At 48.5% G+C, this 19,184-nt stretch overlaps 1 protein-coding gene across 3 annotated transcripts in view; it reads right to left on the reverse strand.

Moving 5' to 3' along the window:
* PDE1A (phosphodiesterase 1A) overlaps window positions 1–19,184 on the reverse strand; it is a 206,274-nt gene that overhangs the window by 35,749 nt on the left and 151,341 nt on the right. For all 3 annotated transcript variants that reach the window (XM_054723429.1, XM_054723430.1, XM_054723428.1), the window contains 2 exons: window positions 18,875–19,015; window positions 10,292–10,392 (listed from right to left, as the gene is read on the reverse strand). In XM_054723429.1, coding sequence (XP_054579404.1) covers window positions 10,292–10,392; window positions 18,875–19,015 — 242 coding nt within the window. The remainder of the gene's footprint in view (window positions 1–10,291; window positions 10,393–18,874; window positions 19,016–19,184) is intronic.

Genomic DNA, 19,184 nt, shown 5'->3' on the forward strand with positions numbered 1-19,184 from the left:
TATGAATCTGTGGCCAGAGGCCTCATCTGGGTCTCAGCAACCACATGCCTGCAATGTTCCCAGGGACACTGGGAGGGGCTGGGGAGTGCTGCCACGCCCCACCCAGGGTGCCGATGGCCCCCCGGATCCCCCGGAGCGCCTGGCTTGGCCGGACTCGCGCCCCCCCAGGGTGGCGATCACCTGGCTCAGACCCCTGGCATCGCCTGGCTCGGACCGGACACGCCCCCCAGGGTGGCGATTGCCTGGCTCGGACCCCTGACATCGCCAGGCTGAGACCGGACACGCCCCCCAGGGTGGCGATCCCCTGGCTCAGACCCCCGGCAGCGCCTGGCTCAGACCCGACACGTTCCCCAGGGTGGCGATTGCCTGGCTCGGACCCCTGGCATCGCCAGGCTGGGACCGGACACGCCCACCCCGGGTGGCGATCGCCGCCACAGACCCCTGGCAGTGCCTGGCTCAGACCGGACACGCGCCCCAGGGTGGCGATTGCCTGGCTCAAACCCCTGGCATCGCCTGGCTCGGACCGGACACGCCCCCCAGGGTGGCGATCGCCGCCCCAGACCCACGGCAGCGCCTGGCTCAGACCGGACACGTTCCCCAGGGTGGCGATTGCCTGGCTCAAACCCCTGGCATCGCCAGGCTGGGACCGGACACGCCCCCCCCCCCCCCGGGTGGCGATGGCCGCCCCAGACCCCTGGCAGTGCCTGGCTCAGACCGGACACGCCCCCCAGGATGGCGATCGACTGGCTCGGACCCCCGGCAGCGCCTGGCTTGGACCGGACACGCCCCCCAGGGTGGCGATCGCCGCCCCAGACCCCTGGCATCGCCTGGCTCAGACCGGACACGCCCCCCAGGGTGGCGATCGCCTGGCTCGGACCCCTGGCATCGCCAGGCTCGGACCGGACACGCCCCCCAGGGTGGCGATCGCCTGGCTCGGATCCCTGGCATCGCCTGGCTCGGACCAGACACGCCCCCCAGGGTGGCGATTACCTGGCTCGGACCCCTGGCAGCGCCTGGCTCGGACCGGACACGCCCCCCAGGGTGGCGATCGCCTGGCTCGGACCCCTGGCATCGCCTGGCTCGGACCGGACACGCCCCCCAGGGTGGCGATCGCCGCCCCAGACCCACGGCAGCGCCTGGCTAGAACCGGACACGCCCCCCAGGATGGCGATCGCCTGGCTCGGACCCCTGGCATCGCCTGGCTCGGACCGGACACGCCCCCCAGGGTGGCGATCGCCTGGCTCGGACCCCCGGCAGCGCCTGGCTCGGACTGGACACGCCCCCCAGGGTGGCGATCGCCGCCCCAGACCCACGGCAGCGCCTGGCTCGGACCGGACACGCCCCCCAGGGTGGCGATCGCCTGGCTCGGACCCCGGCAGCGCCTGGCTCGGACCGGACACGCCCCCCAGGGTGGCGATCGCCGCCCCAGACCCATGGCAGCGCCTGGCTAGAACCGGACACGCCACCCAGGGTGGCGATTGCCTGGCTCGGACCCCTGGCATCGCCAGGCTGGGACCGGACACGCCCCCCGGGTGGCGATCGCCTCCTCAGACCCCCGGCAGCGCCTGGCTCGGACCGGACACGCCCCCCAGGGTGGCGATCGCCTGGCTCGGACCCCGGCAGCGCCTGGCTCGGACCGGACACGCCCCCCAGGGTGGCGATCGCTGCCCGAGGACCCCTGGCATCGCCTGGCTCAGACCGGACACGCCCCCCAGGGTGGCGATCGCCTGGATCGGACCCCTGGCATCGCCAGGCTCGGACCGGACACGCCCCCCAGGGTGGCGATCGCCTGGCTCGGACCCCTGGCAGCGCCTGGCTCGGACCGGACACGCCCCCCAGGGTGGCGATCGCCGCCCCAGACCCACGGCAGCGCCTGGCTCGGACCGGACACGCCCCCCAGGGTGGCGATCGCCTGGCTCGGACCCCCGGCAGCGCCTGGCTTGGACCGGACACGCCCCCCAGGGTGGCGATCGCCGCCCCAGACCCCTGGCATCGCCTGGCTCAGACCGGACACGCCCCCCAGGGTGGCGATCGCCTGGCTCGGACCCCTGGCATCGCCTGGCTCGGACCGGACACGCCCCCCAGGGTGGCGATCGCCTGGCTCGGACCCCCGGCAGCGCCTGGCTCGGACTGGACACGCCCCCCAGGGTGGCGATCGCCGCCCCAGACCCACGGCAGCGCCTGGCTCGGACCGGACACGCCCCCCAGGGTGGCGATCGCCTGGCTCGGACCCCGGCAGCGCCTGGCTCGGACCGGACACGCCCCCCAGGGTGGCGATCGCCGCCCCAGACCCATGGCAGCGCCTGGCTAGAACCGGACACGCCACCCAGGGTGGCGATTGCCTGGCTCGGACCCCTGGCATCGCCAGGCTGGGACCGGACACGCCCCCCGGGTGGCGATCGCCTCCTCAGACCCCCGGCAGCGCCTGGCTCGGACCGGACACGCCCCCCAGGGTGGCGATCGCCTGGCTCGGACCCCGGCAGCGCCTGGCTCGGACCGGACACGCCCCCCAGAGTGGCGATCGCTGCCCGAGGACCCCTGGCATCGCCTGGCTCAGACCGGACACGCCCCCCAGGGTGGCGATCGCCTGGATCGGACCCCTGGCATCGCCAGGCTCGGACCGGACACGCCCCCCAGGGTGGCGATCGCCTGGCTCGGACCCCTGGCAGCGCCTGGCTCGGACCGGACACGCCCCCCACGGTGGCGATCGCCGCCCCAGACCCACGGCAGCGCCTGGCTCGGACCGGACACGCCCCCCAGGGTGGCGATCGCCTGGCTCGGACCCCGGCAGCGCCTGGCTCGGACCGGACACGCCCCCCAGGGTGGCGATCGCCGCCCCAGACCCACGGCAGCGCCTGGCTAGAACCGGACACGCCACCCAGGGTGGCGATCGCCTGGCTCGGACCCCTGGCATCGCCAGGCTGGGACCGGACACGCCCCCCAGAGTGGCGATCGCCGCCCAGACCCAAGGCAGCGCCTGGATCGGACCGGACACGCCCCCCCGGGTGGCGATCGCCTGGCTCGGACCCCTGGCATCGCCAGGCTCGGACCGGACACGCCCCCCAGGGTGGCGATCGCCGCCCCAGACCCACGGCAGCGCCTGGCTCGGACCGGACACGCCCCCCCGGGTGGCGATCGCTGCCCCAGACCCCTGGCAGCGCCTGGCTCAGACCGGACACGCCCCCCAGGGTGGCGATTGCCTGGATCGGACCCCTGGCATCGCCAGGCTTGGACCGGACACGCCACCCAGGGTGGCGATCGCTGCCCCAGACCCCTGGCAGCGCCTGGCTCAGACCGGACACGTTCCCCAGGGTGGCGATTGCCTGGCTCGGACCCCTGGCATCGCCAGGCTGGGACCGGACACGCCCCCCAGGGTGGCGATCGGCGCCCCAGACCCACGGCAGCGCCTGGCTCGGACCGGACACGCCCCCCAGGGTGGCGATCGCCTGGCTCGGACCCCTGGCATCGCCTGGCTCGGACTGGACACGCCCCCCAGGGTGGCGATCGCCTGGCTCGGACCCCGGCAGCGCCTGGCTCGGACTGGACACGCCCCCCAGGGTGGCGATCGCCTGGCTCGGACCCCCGGCAGCGCCTGGCTCGGACTGGACACGCCCCCCAGGGTGGCGATCGCCTGGCTCGGACCCCGGCAGCGCCTGGCTCAGACCGGACACGCCCCCCAAGGTGGCGATCGCCTGGCTCAGACCGGACACGCCCCCCAGGGTGGCGATAGCCCCCCGAGGACCCCTGGCATGGCCTGGCTCAGATCGGACACGCCCCCCAGGGTGGCGATCACAGCCCCAGACCCATGGCAGCGCCTGGCTCAGACCGGACACGCCCCCCAGGGTGGCGATCGCCTGGCTCGGACCCCTGGCAGCGCCAGGCTCGGACCGGACACGCACCCCAGTGTGGCGATCGCCTGGCTCAGACCTCTGGCAGCGCCTGGCTCGGACCGGACACGCCCCCCCGGGTGGCGATCGCTGCCCCAGACCCCTGGCAGCGCCTGGCTCAGACCGGACACGCCCCCAGGGTGGCGATTGCCTGGATCGGACCCCTGGCATCGCCAGGCTCGGACCGGACACGCCCCCCAGGGTGGCGATCGCTGCCCCAGACCCCTGGCAGCGCCTGGCTCAGACCGGACACGTTCCCCAGGGTGGCGATTGCCTGGCTCGGACCCCTGGCATCGCCAGGCTGGGACCGGACACGCCCCCCAGGGTGGCGATCGGCGCCCCAGACCCACGGCAGCGCCTGGCTCGGACCGGACACGCCCCCCAGGGTGGCGATCGCCTGGCTCGGACCCCTGGCATCGCCTGGCTCGGACTGGACACGCCCCCCAGGGTGGCGATCGCCTGGCTCGGACCCCCGGCAGCGCCTGGCTCGGACTGGACACGCCCCCCAGGGTGGCGATCGCCTGGCTCGGACCCCGGCAGCGCCTGGCTCAGACCGGACACGCCCCCCAAGGTGGCGATCGCCTGGCTCAGACCGGACACGCCCCCCAGGGTGGCGATAGCCCCCCGAGGACCCCTGGCATGGCCTGGCTCAGACCGGACACGCCCCCCAGGGTGGCGATCACAGCCCCAGACCCATGGCAGCGCCTGGCTCAGACCGGACACGCCCCCCAGGGTGGCGATCGCCTGGCTCGGACCCCTGGCAGCGCCAGGCTCGGACCGGACACGCACCCCAGTGTGGCGATCGCCTGGCTCAGACCTCTGGCAGCGCCTGGCTCGGACCGGACACGCCCCCCACGGTGGCGATGGCCGCCCCAGACTCCCGGAACTAAGAGGATTGGGCGCCGCCATCTTGTTCTTCTCAACGGCCGTATAGGCCACCCGGAGTCCCGCCCCCAGCCTCTCGCAGGCCCAATCATGGGCATAGCGGAGGTGCGGTCAATTTGCATATTTCTCTATTATAAGGTAGGATGATTCAATTTAAACATTATATTCCCTAGCATTAAATTAAACTAGCAAAACCATTGTTTACACAAACTTAAAACATATGTTTATCACCAATTTATAATGGACATTATATTTCTAAGTGATGAATTGATCAAGGGAAACCTTTTATTTATCCACTGTCTGTATTTCATATCATTTGACCATCAAATAAGCCCCTTCAAGTTGCATTGTTAAATGTAGCATTCCAGCACAGAGAGTAAAACATCCCAAGCATTCCCATCTCCATATAATGGAGCCCGTGCTTCTTCTTCCTTATCCTCTTAGGTTGCCAAATCATTTTCAAGGTGTGGGATGGAAGCAGAGCCACTGGGTTCACTGTTATTAAAACGGAACTCCTATAAGTTCCTATAAGTTGGCAAGTTGGAGGTAGGCAGCAAAAATAGCAAAAGGCAAGTCAAAGTGAAACCTTTAGAAATGTCACTACAATGTTTTCCCAACACCAGGCTCCTCTCACTTCTCCTCCCTCCTGTTAGATAAATACTCTGTCCGCACTAAAAATGCCTCCTTAAGACTTACTGCTTTAGGCTTTTCAGTGAGTAGAGCCTAGGAGGTTATCATCTTATACTCACCCTATCACCGAATGGTTACGAGTAGGCAAAGACAAACAAAACAAAGAACTAAAGAAACCTGGCTCCTCTTGCAAGCAACCTAATTGAGATAAACCAAGCTTTATTATTACTCCCACACAGGGGAAATGACCTATTGGGCAGTAGAATACTTACTCCCCCTTTTGTTTCTAGAGCTTTATAAAAGTAGAATAACACCGAGTTAGCTAATAGTACATACCTCCTAAGTACATTTTCTTTTAATAATTTCAGCTATGGCCTAAAAAGTACTAGCCAATAGTCATAGCTCAGTACAAAGAAAACTGAACTAGCAAAGCACACATGTAATCCTTACTTAAGAGAGAATTAAATAGATCTTGTCCAAGTATCTCCAGAAGTTTGCTGAGGTCATGGTGTGGTAGGCAGTTAGACAGACCATGAGCAGAGCAAGGATGATGGGCCAGGTACAGAAAGTCACCAGGGTGGAAACTGGGAGCCTAGCCATGGACAACTGTAGGGAGGGACCTCATCCCTGGTGACCTTTCCTGTCCTAGCATATCGCTGGTCATGTGGTTTAGACCCCCTGACCTTTCCTCTCTAGAGATAACATCTAGACCTCAGCTATAGTTCAGCTCCAGGCCCACAAAAGCAGCAAAACCAGATAAGCAACATCACCAAGACTAACTTCAGGACCAGCTACATCGCATAATGACCCCTACCATCAACCAATCAGTGGGGAACCGGACCCTTAAGGACACACCCGGAAAGCTGCTGAATGTTCTATTGAGATCTTTCCTTGGGACCTCACCTGTAATATCCACCCTTAAAACTCTTAGGAAAGAGGACCCTGAGCATTCTCCCTCCTGGCAGCATGCCCATGCCTTTCTCCCCCCACCCCCCAATTCATTACCATGACGACCATCCTCACTCCCAAGCTCCAAGGGTCCTTTTGTGCCTCTATAACTTATTTCCTAAGCCCATTTCTTCTATGAATTACTTCTTCTACCTCTGTGATTTCCTAAATAAAGGTTCTCTTTGAGTTTGAGTCTTAGCTCTGAATTCTCTCCTAGGCAGAACTCAAGAAGTGAGGTTTCTGAAGCCAGGTCCGGTCTGACCCCCACAGTCTAACACCTGGTGCTGTTCTCGAAGCTGCCAGCAGTGGGGAAAACTATAATGTGCAATCAAATATCATTTATATGGCCTCCAATCTACTCACGGCAGTTTTGCCAGGGTTATGAAAAGACATTTAATAACCCTCTTTTTACCTTTCATCAACAAGAAAATATAGGTTTTTGAACTAGATTTAATTGTAGCAAAGTATGTATAATTTTGTCTTATAAATAGAGCAGGATGCTGAGAACACAGAATAGTCTTAATGTTTGAGGTGGTCTTTGCTAAGAAAAGAACAAGACTTTAAGCAACATCCAGTATCCATGGTAACATGTAGCTCAGCATTTACTTTTTACAAGGAAGAAATTATTTTCATTTATTTACACTTGTAAGGATTTCATGAATTATGTATATATTAAACTTAAAACTAGCCTTGCACTGTTTTTAAAATTATTTTTCAATAATTTTGCATGATGCAATAATGTAAGACTTACTTTTGCTTAGACAAAATGTGAAGGTGATAGTGAGAATTTTAAAAAGCATGTTATTTGGTTGCATTTTGGTCACTACAACATTTTGTTCATAGAATTTTCAACTTCTTATAAAATTAACCCATTAAATCATTGATTCTAGTGGATAATTTTTAATATATTTTATTAATTTTTTACAGAGAGGAAGAGAAAGTGATAGAGAGCCAGAAACATCGATGAGAGAGAAACATCGATCAGCTGCCTCCTGCACGCCCCCTACTGGGGATGTGCCCACAACCAAGGTACATGCCCTTGACTGGAATCGAACCCGGGACCCTTCCGTCTGCAGGCCGACGCTCTATCCACTGAGCCACACCGGTCAGGGCTGATTCTAGTGGATAATTTTTTAGAAAATAGTAAAATACTACAACTTTCCCCCTTTTATAGTTTTTAATATAAAAATAGAAAATAAAGGCTTCTTCCTCCTCTTTCTCTCACTTCTTTTTTCCACCTCACTCTCCTTCTCTGCAGTCCAAAGTACAAGGGAATTAGGACTCTTCCTTCAGTTGTAAGTGAATGGTCAAATGAGAGGGCTAGAAGCATCTAACACTGCTACTGGAGAAGGCCAGTCCATTGCCTTTCCTTTTCAGAGTAGAAAGAGCAAGAAGTATTCATGGAGACCAAGTCACTTGCTCCCTTCTCCAACTCCCCGAACTATTGTCCGATGCAGGACACAGCTCCATAATGAGCTGTCTTCAATTAAAATCCCACTCACTGTGAGATTTAGTGGATGTAGAACAGCCTTTGATAAGCAAAAATGATAACTGCATATGCTGCCTTTCCTTTGCTGTTTAACACAAATAGAAACAAACAACTGCCTACACCCTGCAAACATTCCCTGCCGCATCAGTTTCCGCGTCTCCCCCTTCCCTTCATGCTCTGTCAATCTGGGGATAGACAGAATACCTTCCCCAATATTTTCATTGTTTGAATTTCAACTCTTTTTCTGTTTGCATCAAGGGGCCATGATTTCTAAGTCCATCCATTTCAGGCTATAAAGTTCTGGGACCATCATCTGTCTGACTCTGGCCCTGGGAGCAGAGTTGTGTAAGTAGCCTGGTTTGAGAGTGAGTGTCCCTCTTAGCTTCTCAATTGGGCTACTGCCATCAGCTGACTGTGTGCACATAAATAGGTCATTTCACCTCTTCAGATCTTTGCATTTTCATCTAAGATTGTGAGGTCTAGACCAGGTGATCCATAATGTGGATCTCAGCCACTTTGGGGCCCCTTGAAGCTCTAAAGTGTCTAATATTTCTTAAAATGTTTCTATGCTCTCCACATCAAAACAGTAACTTCCTATAACTGGAAAATCATTTGTTAGAAATTATTATAAAACAAATGAAAGACCACATAAAACCTGCACACAAATGTTTATAGCAGCTTTATTCATAAATGCCAAGATTTGGAAGCAACCAAGATATCCTTCAATAGGTGAATAAGTAAATAAACTCTGGTACATCCAGACAATGGAATATTATTCAGCAACGAAAACAAATGAGCTGTCTAGTCATAAAAATACATATAGGAGCCTTAAGTGCATATTGCTACGTGAAAGAGGCCAGTCTGAAAAGGCTTCCTATTGCATGACTTGAACTATATGACATTTTGGAAAAGGCAACACTATAGGGACATTAACAAGATCAGTAGTTACCATGAGTAAAAGGGGAGGGAAGCAGGGGAGAATTAAAATGTGAAGCAAGGGGACAATTAGGGCAGTGAAACTGTCGTGTGTGTGGCTATATGGTGGTTACATGGCATTATACATTTGTAATAGTCATGCAATGCATAACACAAAAAAGTAAATCCTAATGCACACTATGGACACTTTAGTTACTAATGATATCTCAACAATGGCTCATCAATTGTGACAAATGTAGCACAGCTGTGCAAGATGTTAACAACAGGGGATACTGTGGGTTGAGGGAGGGAGCATATGGGAACTCTGTGCTGCCAGTTCAATTTTTCTGTAAGCCTAAATATGCTCTATGAAATAAATTCCATTAATTTAAAAAAATGAACAAATAAAAAAATAGGTTTATCTTTCCTCAACAAGAATAGAGAGTTTTATAGTAGTTCCAAAACCACATCTATCTTTCAACTTACGTCTCCATCTTAAGCATATCTGACTAGTGAAAGACAGAAATTTCAGGATTGTATGCATATAAAGTGAGTTGGATCCTGATGGGTCTTCAACCAAATCTGCCTCCCAGAAAGGGAGATCTCTGTGCAACCAAAAAAAAAAAAAAAAAAAAAATGTAGAGCACTTTCCTATTATGGACTGACTTGCATTCCCTCAAAATTTACATGTTGAAGTTCTAACCCCCAGACTATGACTGAATTTGGAGATAAGGCCTTTAAAGTGATAACTGAGATCAAATGAGGTCATAAGAGTGAGGCCCTAATCTACTAACACTGGTCTTCTTATAAAAGAGACACCAGGGATGCTCCAACACAAACAAATGACCATGTGGGGACGTAGCAAGAGGTGACCATCTGCAAACCACACAGAGAGGCCTCAGAAGAAATAAAACCTGCTGTCTCTTTGATCTTGGACAGCGAGTCTCCAGAAATGTGAGAAACTTTCTGTTACTTAAACCACCCAATCTGTGGCATTTTGGAATGGCAGCCCTGACAGACTAATATACTTCCACTCTGGTATTTTGAATCTAGTAACTGGCATTGTCACCATTCGTTTTAAAATCACATTTTCCAATTATTTTAAATTTAACACTGTGCTCACCTGGAAGTTAGATTCCTTTGCTTTTTAGATGTGTTTCTCAGAAATGCTGTGTTATTACTTCCAAATACATAATAACACCAAACTGATGCCTTAGACTACAAGTTGCAAGGTTTGTCTCAATAAATAAGTGTCTGACTCGTGTGACACTTCATGTAAACTCTGGGCAGAGAAAAATTATATTACACATCTTTAGGTTCTTTAAATTGCTGACTATGCCACAAAATATGTTCAAAATTCTAGATAAATAATATCTGATTGATTGAAGTGTTTAAACCTTAAGACATTTTGCTAAAATTTATTAAACCTATTCTTATTAGATATCTTCATTATTTTTAAATCCTCTTAAAATAAGTCATATGCAGAAAAATACATTTCAAGTTTTAACTTAGAAAATTTAATACTATTTTAGCTTACCTTGTCTGAATATGAAAGTTGTTTGTGGTTCCTGTATGCTCATAGTCATGAATGGCAGCGGCAAAGACCATTGCTAAAATTTCCAGTTCAGTGAGCCAGTGCTAGCAAATTAAGAAAGATTCCAATAGATTTAGAGAGCAGAGACCATATTGTCATTCCACAGAAAAGATTGTCAGGGCACCCAGTATAATTAATCACATGATTGTTCTATTGATTTTAAACACAGTTTTCTTTCTATTTCACCTCCATTAATTGTGCATAATAATAAATTCTTCATGAGGTCAAAGATTATTTCATGTCTTCTAAGTTCAAAATCCACACATTATAATTTTCCTTGCTAATCGGGAAAAAAAGTAATTTTTTATTATTTAAATGGTTAAACCCTGGCTGGATTTTGAATTCACAGCCTTACCAATTTGGGTTCTCATGAGATCAATTACAGGTAAGTGAATTTTAACATACAGCTCATATGTCAGTAAAATGTCTCTGACCTCAACTTTTGTAGAAGACCTTACAATGAGAAAATCTTCCATTAGAGAAACAAACTTAGTTTTTATATTTAAAGACTTAGAGGCGTTTCCAAGGATTTACCAAATTTACTCTTCATAGCACATATATTCTATGACTGCGCGATTAAACTTAATAACTATTAAAAACTAATGCTTTCATGTAAGCTCCAGACCGCCTGCTTCATAAACATTGACCTTTTTGTTATCAATTGGATGGTTTACCAAAATTTCACTACATACTAGTATAAATCCATTTAGATAATTCAATAGCTTATCACTCACATTTTGTATAACACTCTCACTGCTCTAATATAACCACAGGTGACTACTTAAATTAAAAATAAATATAATTCAACAAAATTAAGTTCCATTTCGTCGTCACAGTAGCCACGTTTCAGCTGCTCACTAGTAGCAGGTGGCAGGTGGTTGCCCTACAGAACAGTGCAGATACCAAGTGTTTTCGTCACCACAGAAAGTCCTGTTGGACAACACTGCAGTTCGGTGGTAGGAACGGAGGATCCACAATGACAGAGAGCCTGGTCTTAGTGGCCTTATTCCATGCACTTGAAATAAAGACCTTGCACAAAGCAACAGAAAAATATAACGTAAACTACATGAACACTTGAATAACGGACACAGTATGACGGTGCCATAGGAGGGCAGATAGAAGGTCTATTTTGTGGCAGTGGATTTTTGGACTTCGGGCGGACAAAGATTGGCAGCTGAATGCAAGGTTGGGAACAGAGAGATTCTAAATAAAAAGAGCAAATGTTGAATGACACTGTAGAAGTCTATATGAAAAGTGAAGTCCTCATAGTACAGTTGTGTTGTAGAGTCAAGGGAAGTAAGATTAAAAATAGTGCAGAGCTTGGGAAAGAGTTGGTAGATTGTGCTTTGTGCTGATGAATTTGAATTTAGTATAAAAGGCAAGAGGAAGCCACTGTAGGTCCATGAGGCCACAAATGAAGGAGGTGACAACGGCGGTGTTTCATAGTTACCAAAGGCATGTTCTTATTCATATTTGCTCCTTTCATGTAAGCTAGAGTGGCATGTGGCATGTAGTAGCAACTTAATATTTGTCCGTTGAATGGAATTGGACCAGTGTTGCATTTTCAGGAAGCAGTAAGGAGTAGTTGGTGAAGATATGAAATCAGACAATCCTGGCTTTAAATCTTTGTTAATCCTTAGACAAATAAGTTCTTTTCCCTTCCAGCCACAGTTCCCATGAAAATAGAATTAGTGATCATCCCCCCGCCCCCCACCCCGTGACTTTAAAAGAAGTTTATAGTCCATGTCTGACCTGTGCCTATTGCAAGTCTTGCCATGTCGTAAAATACAGAATAAGTGGCATTCTACTAAGCTTATTACCTTAAATACACTGTTTTAGTCATTCAACCTGGAAAATAATAGTGAGCTAACATATCTTTAGCGACTGCAATTCAAGAATAACTGCCTCACACATGGATGACTGAAGCAGAAATTATTTTCAGAATCAAAAGGAGTTGATTTAACTAACTGCTCTGTGTTTACAGGTGCATTTAATTGTGAGCCATTAAAAGAAAGAAAATGACCTTATTAAAGGCCTGTATTATAGGCTGAACTGGGACTGAGCCTTCAATATCCCCAGTGAGAATGTGGAATTAAGCACCACGAAATGAATAGGAATTGAAATTAAACCAGTTTTTGTACTCCCAGAAGTACCCATTGTTTAATAAAACCCATTGTTTTATTAAAGGGAACTGTTCCTGGAAAAAGAAATAACGCATTTTCTTAAATATTTCTTATTTATATTTAAGATTTACATATTTAACTGTGACTTTTTTAAAAAGCAACATCCAATATTTACTATAATAATATAGACTATGAAGCTAAAATTGTAAAAGAGTAAATAGAAAATAGATGTTAATCATAGATTATCTCATAAGTATGTAACATTATCTTCCTAGCTGTCAAAATTGACTATACATGTGTTTCTTGTTTTTAGTCTCATTAATATCTGCCTCTCATTAGTAGTATTTCCTCCATGAATCCTCTTATGTATTGCCACACTATAATCTTACTAATAAAGTTTATGTTATAAGGTAATTTAGGAAGAGAGAAACATCCAGCTTTATTATTTAATTAAAATACATCTATTTTGTATTAGCAAAAATAGAATTTTGAGCTTATTTTTAGCTTCTTAGTTGTGGATTCACTTTATACTGGTATCAAATGAGAATTCTAATCAGAAAATGAATGCTTAAAATTATGGGTTTTGTAAATGATTCATGAGGACAAAGCCAGAGAAAATGAGGCTGCATCATATCACTCTTCCCAACTAGAATGGTGGTCAGTACATAACCTAGGTTCTCCTGATTCCGATGAGTAATAAGCAATACAAGACTGTGCTGCATCCACACTGCCAGTTGCATTTTGCCTGGAGGAATGCTCAAGTGGCCTTGCTCCAAAATGAGAAGTCCTCAAATTATGTTACAGGGAGATATGAATGCCATTAATAGCATGCGCAATGATGACAGAAGGGAAGAGAAAGGAACTAACATTAACTGAATTTTTAATCAGAAGGTGTCATTTAATTTTTATAACCATCCTATAGACCATTTAGTAGGTAAATATATTTATCCCTATTTGGCAAATAACAAAGCTGAATCCTAAACTTCCCAAGATCACCTAGTTCTCAAGTGGAAGAGCAGGGATTCAAATCAAAATCTGTCTAATTCCCATTTCTGTTCCTTCCACAAATTACAATATTTCTTCTATGAATGACAACAGCATTCATTACTCAAGGGAGGCAATATGCTGAATAAATTCTTCTAAAGTTTCAAAAGCAGAAGTTCTAGACAATTTAACCAGATGTATTGATGACTAAAAGTTAATAGAGCTTTGATTTAAGATGCATGATGTTAATTTTCTAACTGAATTATTCCATGAGAGAGAGAGGAAAGGAGGGAGGAAGGGAGGGAGGGAAGGAGGAAGGGAGGGAGGGAGGGGGAGAGAGAGAGAGAGAGAGAACACGTATGTCTAGGGCTGGGAGAATTTCACATCAGAAAATCACATTTACCTATTAATTCCTGCTGTGACCAAAGACCATAATTAACAACTCTCTTATCATAAATTATAGGGCTGAGCACTTTTTTCTCTATGCCTTTGAATAGACTGAGATAATTTGCTATAATTTACCCAGTATAGCAAGCGAGTATAAAATAATAATAATAATCCTATATAATAAAAGCCTAATATGCTAAGTGTTTGACCATTTGACCAGTCACTATGATGTGCACTGACCAGCAGGGGGCAGGCCCTCCGACCGGTAGGTTAGCTTGCTGCTGGGGTCCTGCTGATCAGGACTGGGCAAGATGGGCTGGATACATCCTGAAGTCCTTCCTCTGTCCCACCCCGGCCCTGATTGTGCACCGGTGGGGTCCCTCAGCCTGGCCTGCACCCTCTCACACTCCCGGACCACTTGAGGGATGTCGGAGAGCCAGTTTCAGCCCGATCCCCACAGGCCAGGCCAAGGGACCCCACCAGTGCACGAATCCACAGTAATAATAATAAAAAATTAATGATTTTTACTAATATTAGTGTATGTGCTAATAGCTATTATATTTTAGGAACTAGGTTAGGTGCTTTACACATATAATATCATTGACTCCTCATTGTCACACTACAAGGTGCTCAGTATTAACTGCACTTTAGTGACAAGGGAACCAAAGTAGAGAGCAAACAAGCTAGGATCACGGACAGTGTTTCAGGCCCATGTCTGATGGCCTCAAAAGCCTAAGCTCTTTTCACTCTTCCAAACAGTGCTGTCTGGGAAGCCATTTCTGAGATCAGAATTTCCATAGGGTTTGTAGAATAGAAACATAATGGCAAGTTTTCTGTAGATTGCTTGGAGAAAAATGAGTAATTTCAATGTGTGGGAGGCTATTTCTGGGTGTAGTACGTGGACCACAGTTTCCAAAGGAAATAGATTTCAAGTCATCTCCTTTTCTTCTGCTCTTAGTGTCACCGAGAACACGGCCAGCAGCCATCAAAGGCAGGCGTTCCGCTGCCCACGCCCCTGACTTCACAGTCAGAGACATTTGGAGGTGGCGTGGCAGCCCTCAGGGAAGCATTTGCTCTTCAGCAAATGGACTGAGCTGCCCACACCACGGTCCCTGTGGCTCAGGGCTGCAAATGAACCAAAGGGCCAAAGAGAGCGGGAGGCAGAGGATGTACTAGCATCGGCTCTCCTCTGCACTGCCCACTCCCAGGGTGCCCACATGACATTAACAAACCGAAGGACAATCACGGTCCCTTTCCGGCAATGGTCCCCTGAACACTTGGTGAGTGCCAGGCTGCAGTCGTCAGCTGACAGTGCCGGGCTGCGCCTGGAGGGCTCCTTAATGGCTCACTGATAAGACCATCTGAAACAGCTGCACATCCACCCAAACACTGAGGTGTTCTTTTTTAATGCTTTTTTGTTTGTTTGTTTTAAAAAACCAACGCATTTATATGGATGGAAATTAACATTCACCTATCATTACTTTTTTCATCTAAAGAAAAGCCTTTTAAAATAACTTTCCAAAAACGGTCAAGCTGGCAGTGTCACCTAGTTTTGACAAAATAGTCAATAAATTTGTAAATTTATTTTGCCTTTCCTTTCACCATCCATCATAACATTTCTCCTTACTCCCTCTAGTTTAAATGTACTTTCCGGATCCAGGACAACACTGACTTTGGTCATTATTTTTTTGTAATGACCAAAGTAAGGGATAAGCAAAGAACCCAGTAATATTTTTTTGCTAAAGGATGAGTAAAATCATAAACAAGTTTTCAAAACTTGCTAGGGGGAAGTTATATTTACAATTAGTAAGTCACTGTCCTCTCAAAAAGTGGCTGTGTCATCTTTACTAACTTGAACTCCGTAGGAGCTGTGCCGGGCGGGGCCAGATGTCCTCAGCCTTCCAGAGAAGCCGGAATGGCTTGTGTAACCTGGAAGGAATCTTCCTTGCAAGTCTGAGGATACAGTCACACTGTGTATTTGAATTTCTCTATTTCCCCACTAATACAACATTCCTCAGCTCTTCAATCCCACCTTCAGAACCTTTGTCCTGAAGCTGAAATAGGGCACTGTTTTTTTAGCTCCCTTTACATTTGTGACAAAAAAAAGGACTTAAGCAGAATCATATTTTTAAAATTAGTTCAGTTTTCATTAAAGAGTAAATCTTAAATATTCAATTTTTCAGTTAACTTTATCAAAGCCACAGAATTCAGAAAAAAAGAAAATGCCAAATACTTGAAATGTATGCCACCTCACTATCAGTTTCAAGAGCAAGGCCTTCGAAAGGAAAAAGTAAGCAGCTCTAACCAAGAAGATGTCAAAGCAATTTCTGCGAGTGCAGCAGCTTTGACAGCTGTCAGGGGCACTTTGCTTATCACATTAATTGCCATGCACATCAGAGCAGGTGAAAGCAAAGAGTTCAAGAAATAGCCATGACCATGAAGCCTTTGAAATTAAAAGAGCTTTAAAAGAATTTCTGTGTGTGTGAGTATGTTTGTGTGTATGCACATGCACACATGCTAGAAAGACAAACAGGAATAAAGAAGGTTACACAGACTACTTTGAAAAAACTTACACTATTTTAAAGTTATATCTTTGAATGTTTGAGTTTCTACTTATTATTGGTAACCTCTGTTTCTTCTTCCCTTTAAATGTCAATCATACTCCTGGAATGATTGGTAACTCAACCAAGGACCATGTCCCACTATGACTATATTTGATCTAGCCCAATGGGCACAATTACACCTTAATTCAGTGATGCTCCCATATAGAACTTAAATCAGGAAAACACAAAGTATGAGGTTGACATAGTTCAGCCTAGAACGTCACAAGAGGCTCATGCCACTGTATCAATGAAGGCTTTTGAGATTTCTACCTCCCTCCAAATAGAACTCAATTCCAAATCAGGTTATATTACTTTGTAATCCTATATAATAAAAGGCTAATATGCAAATAGACAGAACAGTGGAACAACCGAACAACTGGTCGCTAGACATGCGCTGACCACCAGGGGACATGTGCAGAACATGGCGGGCGTTGGACGCAGCAGGATGGTGGAGCAGTTGAGCGGGGGCACCAGACCAAGGCAGGACGCTGGTTGCTGTCATTGGGGCGAGCCTCTGGTGGTTACTGAAAATTCTTCGCTCCTGCACACCATGGTCCTGCCTGGCGCTTGCACCTGCTGCTGGCGCCGGCCCTGCTGGCACCCGCTGCTGGCGCCAGAGCCGCTGCTCGCACCCACTGCCAGTACCTGGCGCCATAAGTGGGTGTGAGCAGTGGCTGCCAGCCCTGATCGCCCCTGAGGGCTTCTCCACCTCCCCCTGCTCCTGAGGGGTGATCGGGGCAGCAGCTGCCACTCGCACCTGCTGCTGGTGCCAGCTCCAATGGCTCAGTGCCGTCAGCACATGGGAGCAGCAGCGGCGGGAGTGGGGCTGCGGGCAGACAGGGGACCTGCGGCCGTGGCAGGAGGGGCTGGGCAGAGGCACTGAGGATGGGCCAAGACCCGGCCCTCTGCCCACCGCAGCCTTGTGGCCCATAGTTCCTTTCAAGGTGCACAAATTCGTGCACTGGCCCCTAGTCTTGTCATAAAATGCATATTTCTATTGAATTGCTGATGAGTTTCCAAGAAAATTCTTTGTTAAGAGCCCAGCTGAGCTCCCAGACATAAGTCATTATCAACAGCCAGCTACGTGAGTGAACCATCATGGATATCTTGCCCAGTAATGTCCTCACATGTCCAGTCATAGTTGCCAGCTGATTGAAATCACAGGAGAGATAATCACAAGTGATAGCCTTCTAGCTGGGACCCTTCTAGCCACAGACCCTTGAAATATATTAATAAATTATTGTTTTAAGCCACTAAATTTGGAGCAATCTGTTATGGAGCAACAGATAATTGGAACATGGGGCAGGAGTGGTATCTGAGCCCAAGGCATTGGTAGATTTGCAGCATTTTGGAGGCAAAGAAAGATGGAGAAGAAGAGACAATTTTTTAGTCATCACACGAGACACTATTGGATGAACCATAGCAAATGAATATGTGTATCCAACAACACCCTATAGTTTCTTGAGTGAAAATGAAATAATAATGAAAATTTTCTGTATACAATAAACTTGGAGAATGATGTAACTGTTGTATGTTTTTAAGATCTCCAGGCCAACCTACTGTGTGTGGTTCTAGGGGTTCTGCATAGCACCAAGTTAGGAACACAGTCTCTGGTGTAGAAAGATGAGCATTGAAGTTCTCTAGGCCCCCAAAGAGAACTAGTTACATAGATCTGAGTGCCAGTGACCCTTTCCAATAGAAATGGTGCAACTTCTGAATTCTAAAGAGGTAGACAATGCATATCCTGAGGTTTGGTAGAACATTCTCCTTACATGCTTTCTGACACTGCTTCAGCCTCGGTTGATGCACATGGAATCAAGAAGGTACTAAGATTTGGGGATTTTACATGGCCCTACACCCCTTTGAACCCACCTCAATTTGGAACCTTCAGAAGAGCTGCTTCTTTCTTTTCACCTGGGAGTCAGCCTAAACTCGGAGACATTATAGAAACTATAGGCAAACTCCCGGTTCCTATCATCTACTCCTTTGTCCCAGATTTTGCATTGCTGAGTCATTTACTTACTTATCCATTGATTCATTCAGATGCAAAGAAGAGGAAGGAGAATTTGGAAAAATTCACATGAATAACTTCCCAAATACTCATTAGGATTTGATTGTGATTAGCAATGTATGTGAAAGAGAAAAGGCTGGTGAGGCAGTTTAGAAGAACACGATGATATAAGGGAAGAGCACTGTAACTAACTTTTATTCCAAAGACCTTTTCTTTAGATCATTGTTTTTATTACTATGGGAAATGAATTTACAAATAAAAATGTTCAATAGTCCAAATTTTGGAAAACTCACAGTATATTTTCAATTTGCCTCTGGGTATCTTTTTTTTCTTTCACTAAGTTCAAATATTTTTTGAAAAATGTATGTTATGGATTATTCATTAAACCAACAAACTTCAGTTACAAAGCCGTTCTTACCATGATACCTGTATGAAGCATTATGCAATGCACAGTTTGAGTGACATCAGCTGCATGGATCAGATTGTGATAAGGATTTTTGTACTTGCTGTAACCGACTTCTAAAGCTTCTGCAAAGGCAATTAGGCAAGAAACAGGAATCTGTAGAAAGTAATAATTATGATTATATTTTACCAAAAGAGCAGCTCTAAATCAACATGAACACAACAATTTTAGGGAGAGGACACATGAGTGAGTTAGAGTCTTGAAGTTCAAATGTGGACTATTCTGAAAAACTACTCCATCAACCTGCTGGCTTTCAATCCTGAGA

Source organism: Eptesicus fuscus, chromosome 11 (assembly GCF_027574615.1).
Source record: "Eptesicus fuscus isolate TK198812 chromosome 11, DD_ASM_mEF_20220401, whole genome shotgun sequence".
In the NCBI taxonomy this organism is placed as follows: domain Eukaryota; kingdom Metazoa; phylum Chordata; class Mammalia; order Chiroptera; family Vespertilionidae; genus Eptesicus; species Eptesicus fuscus.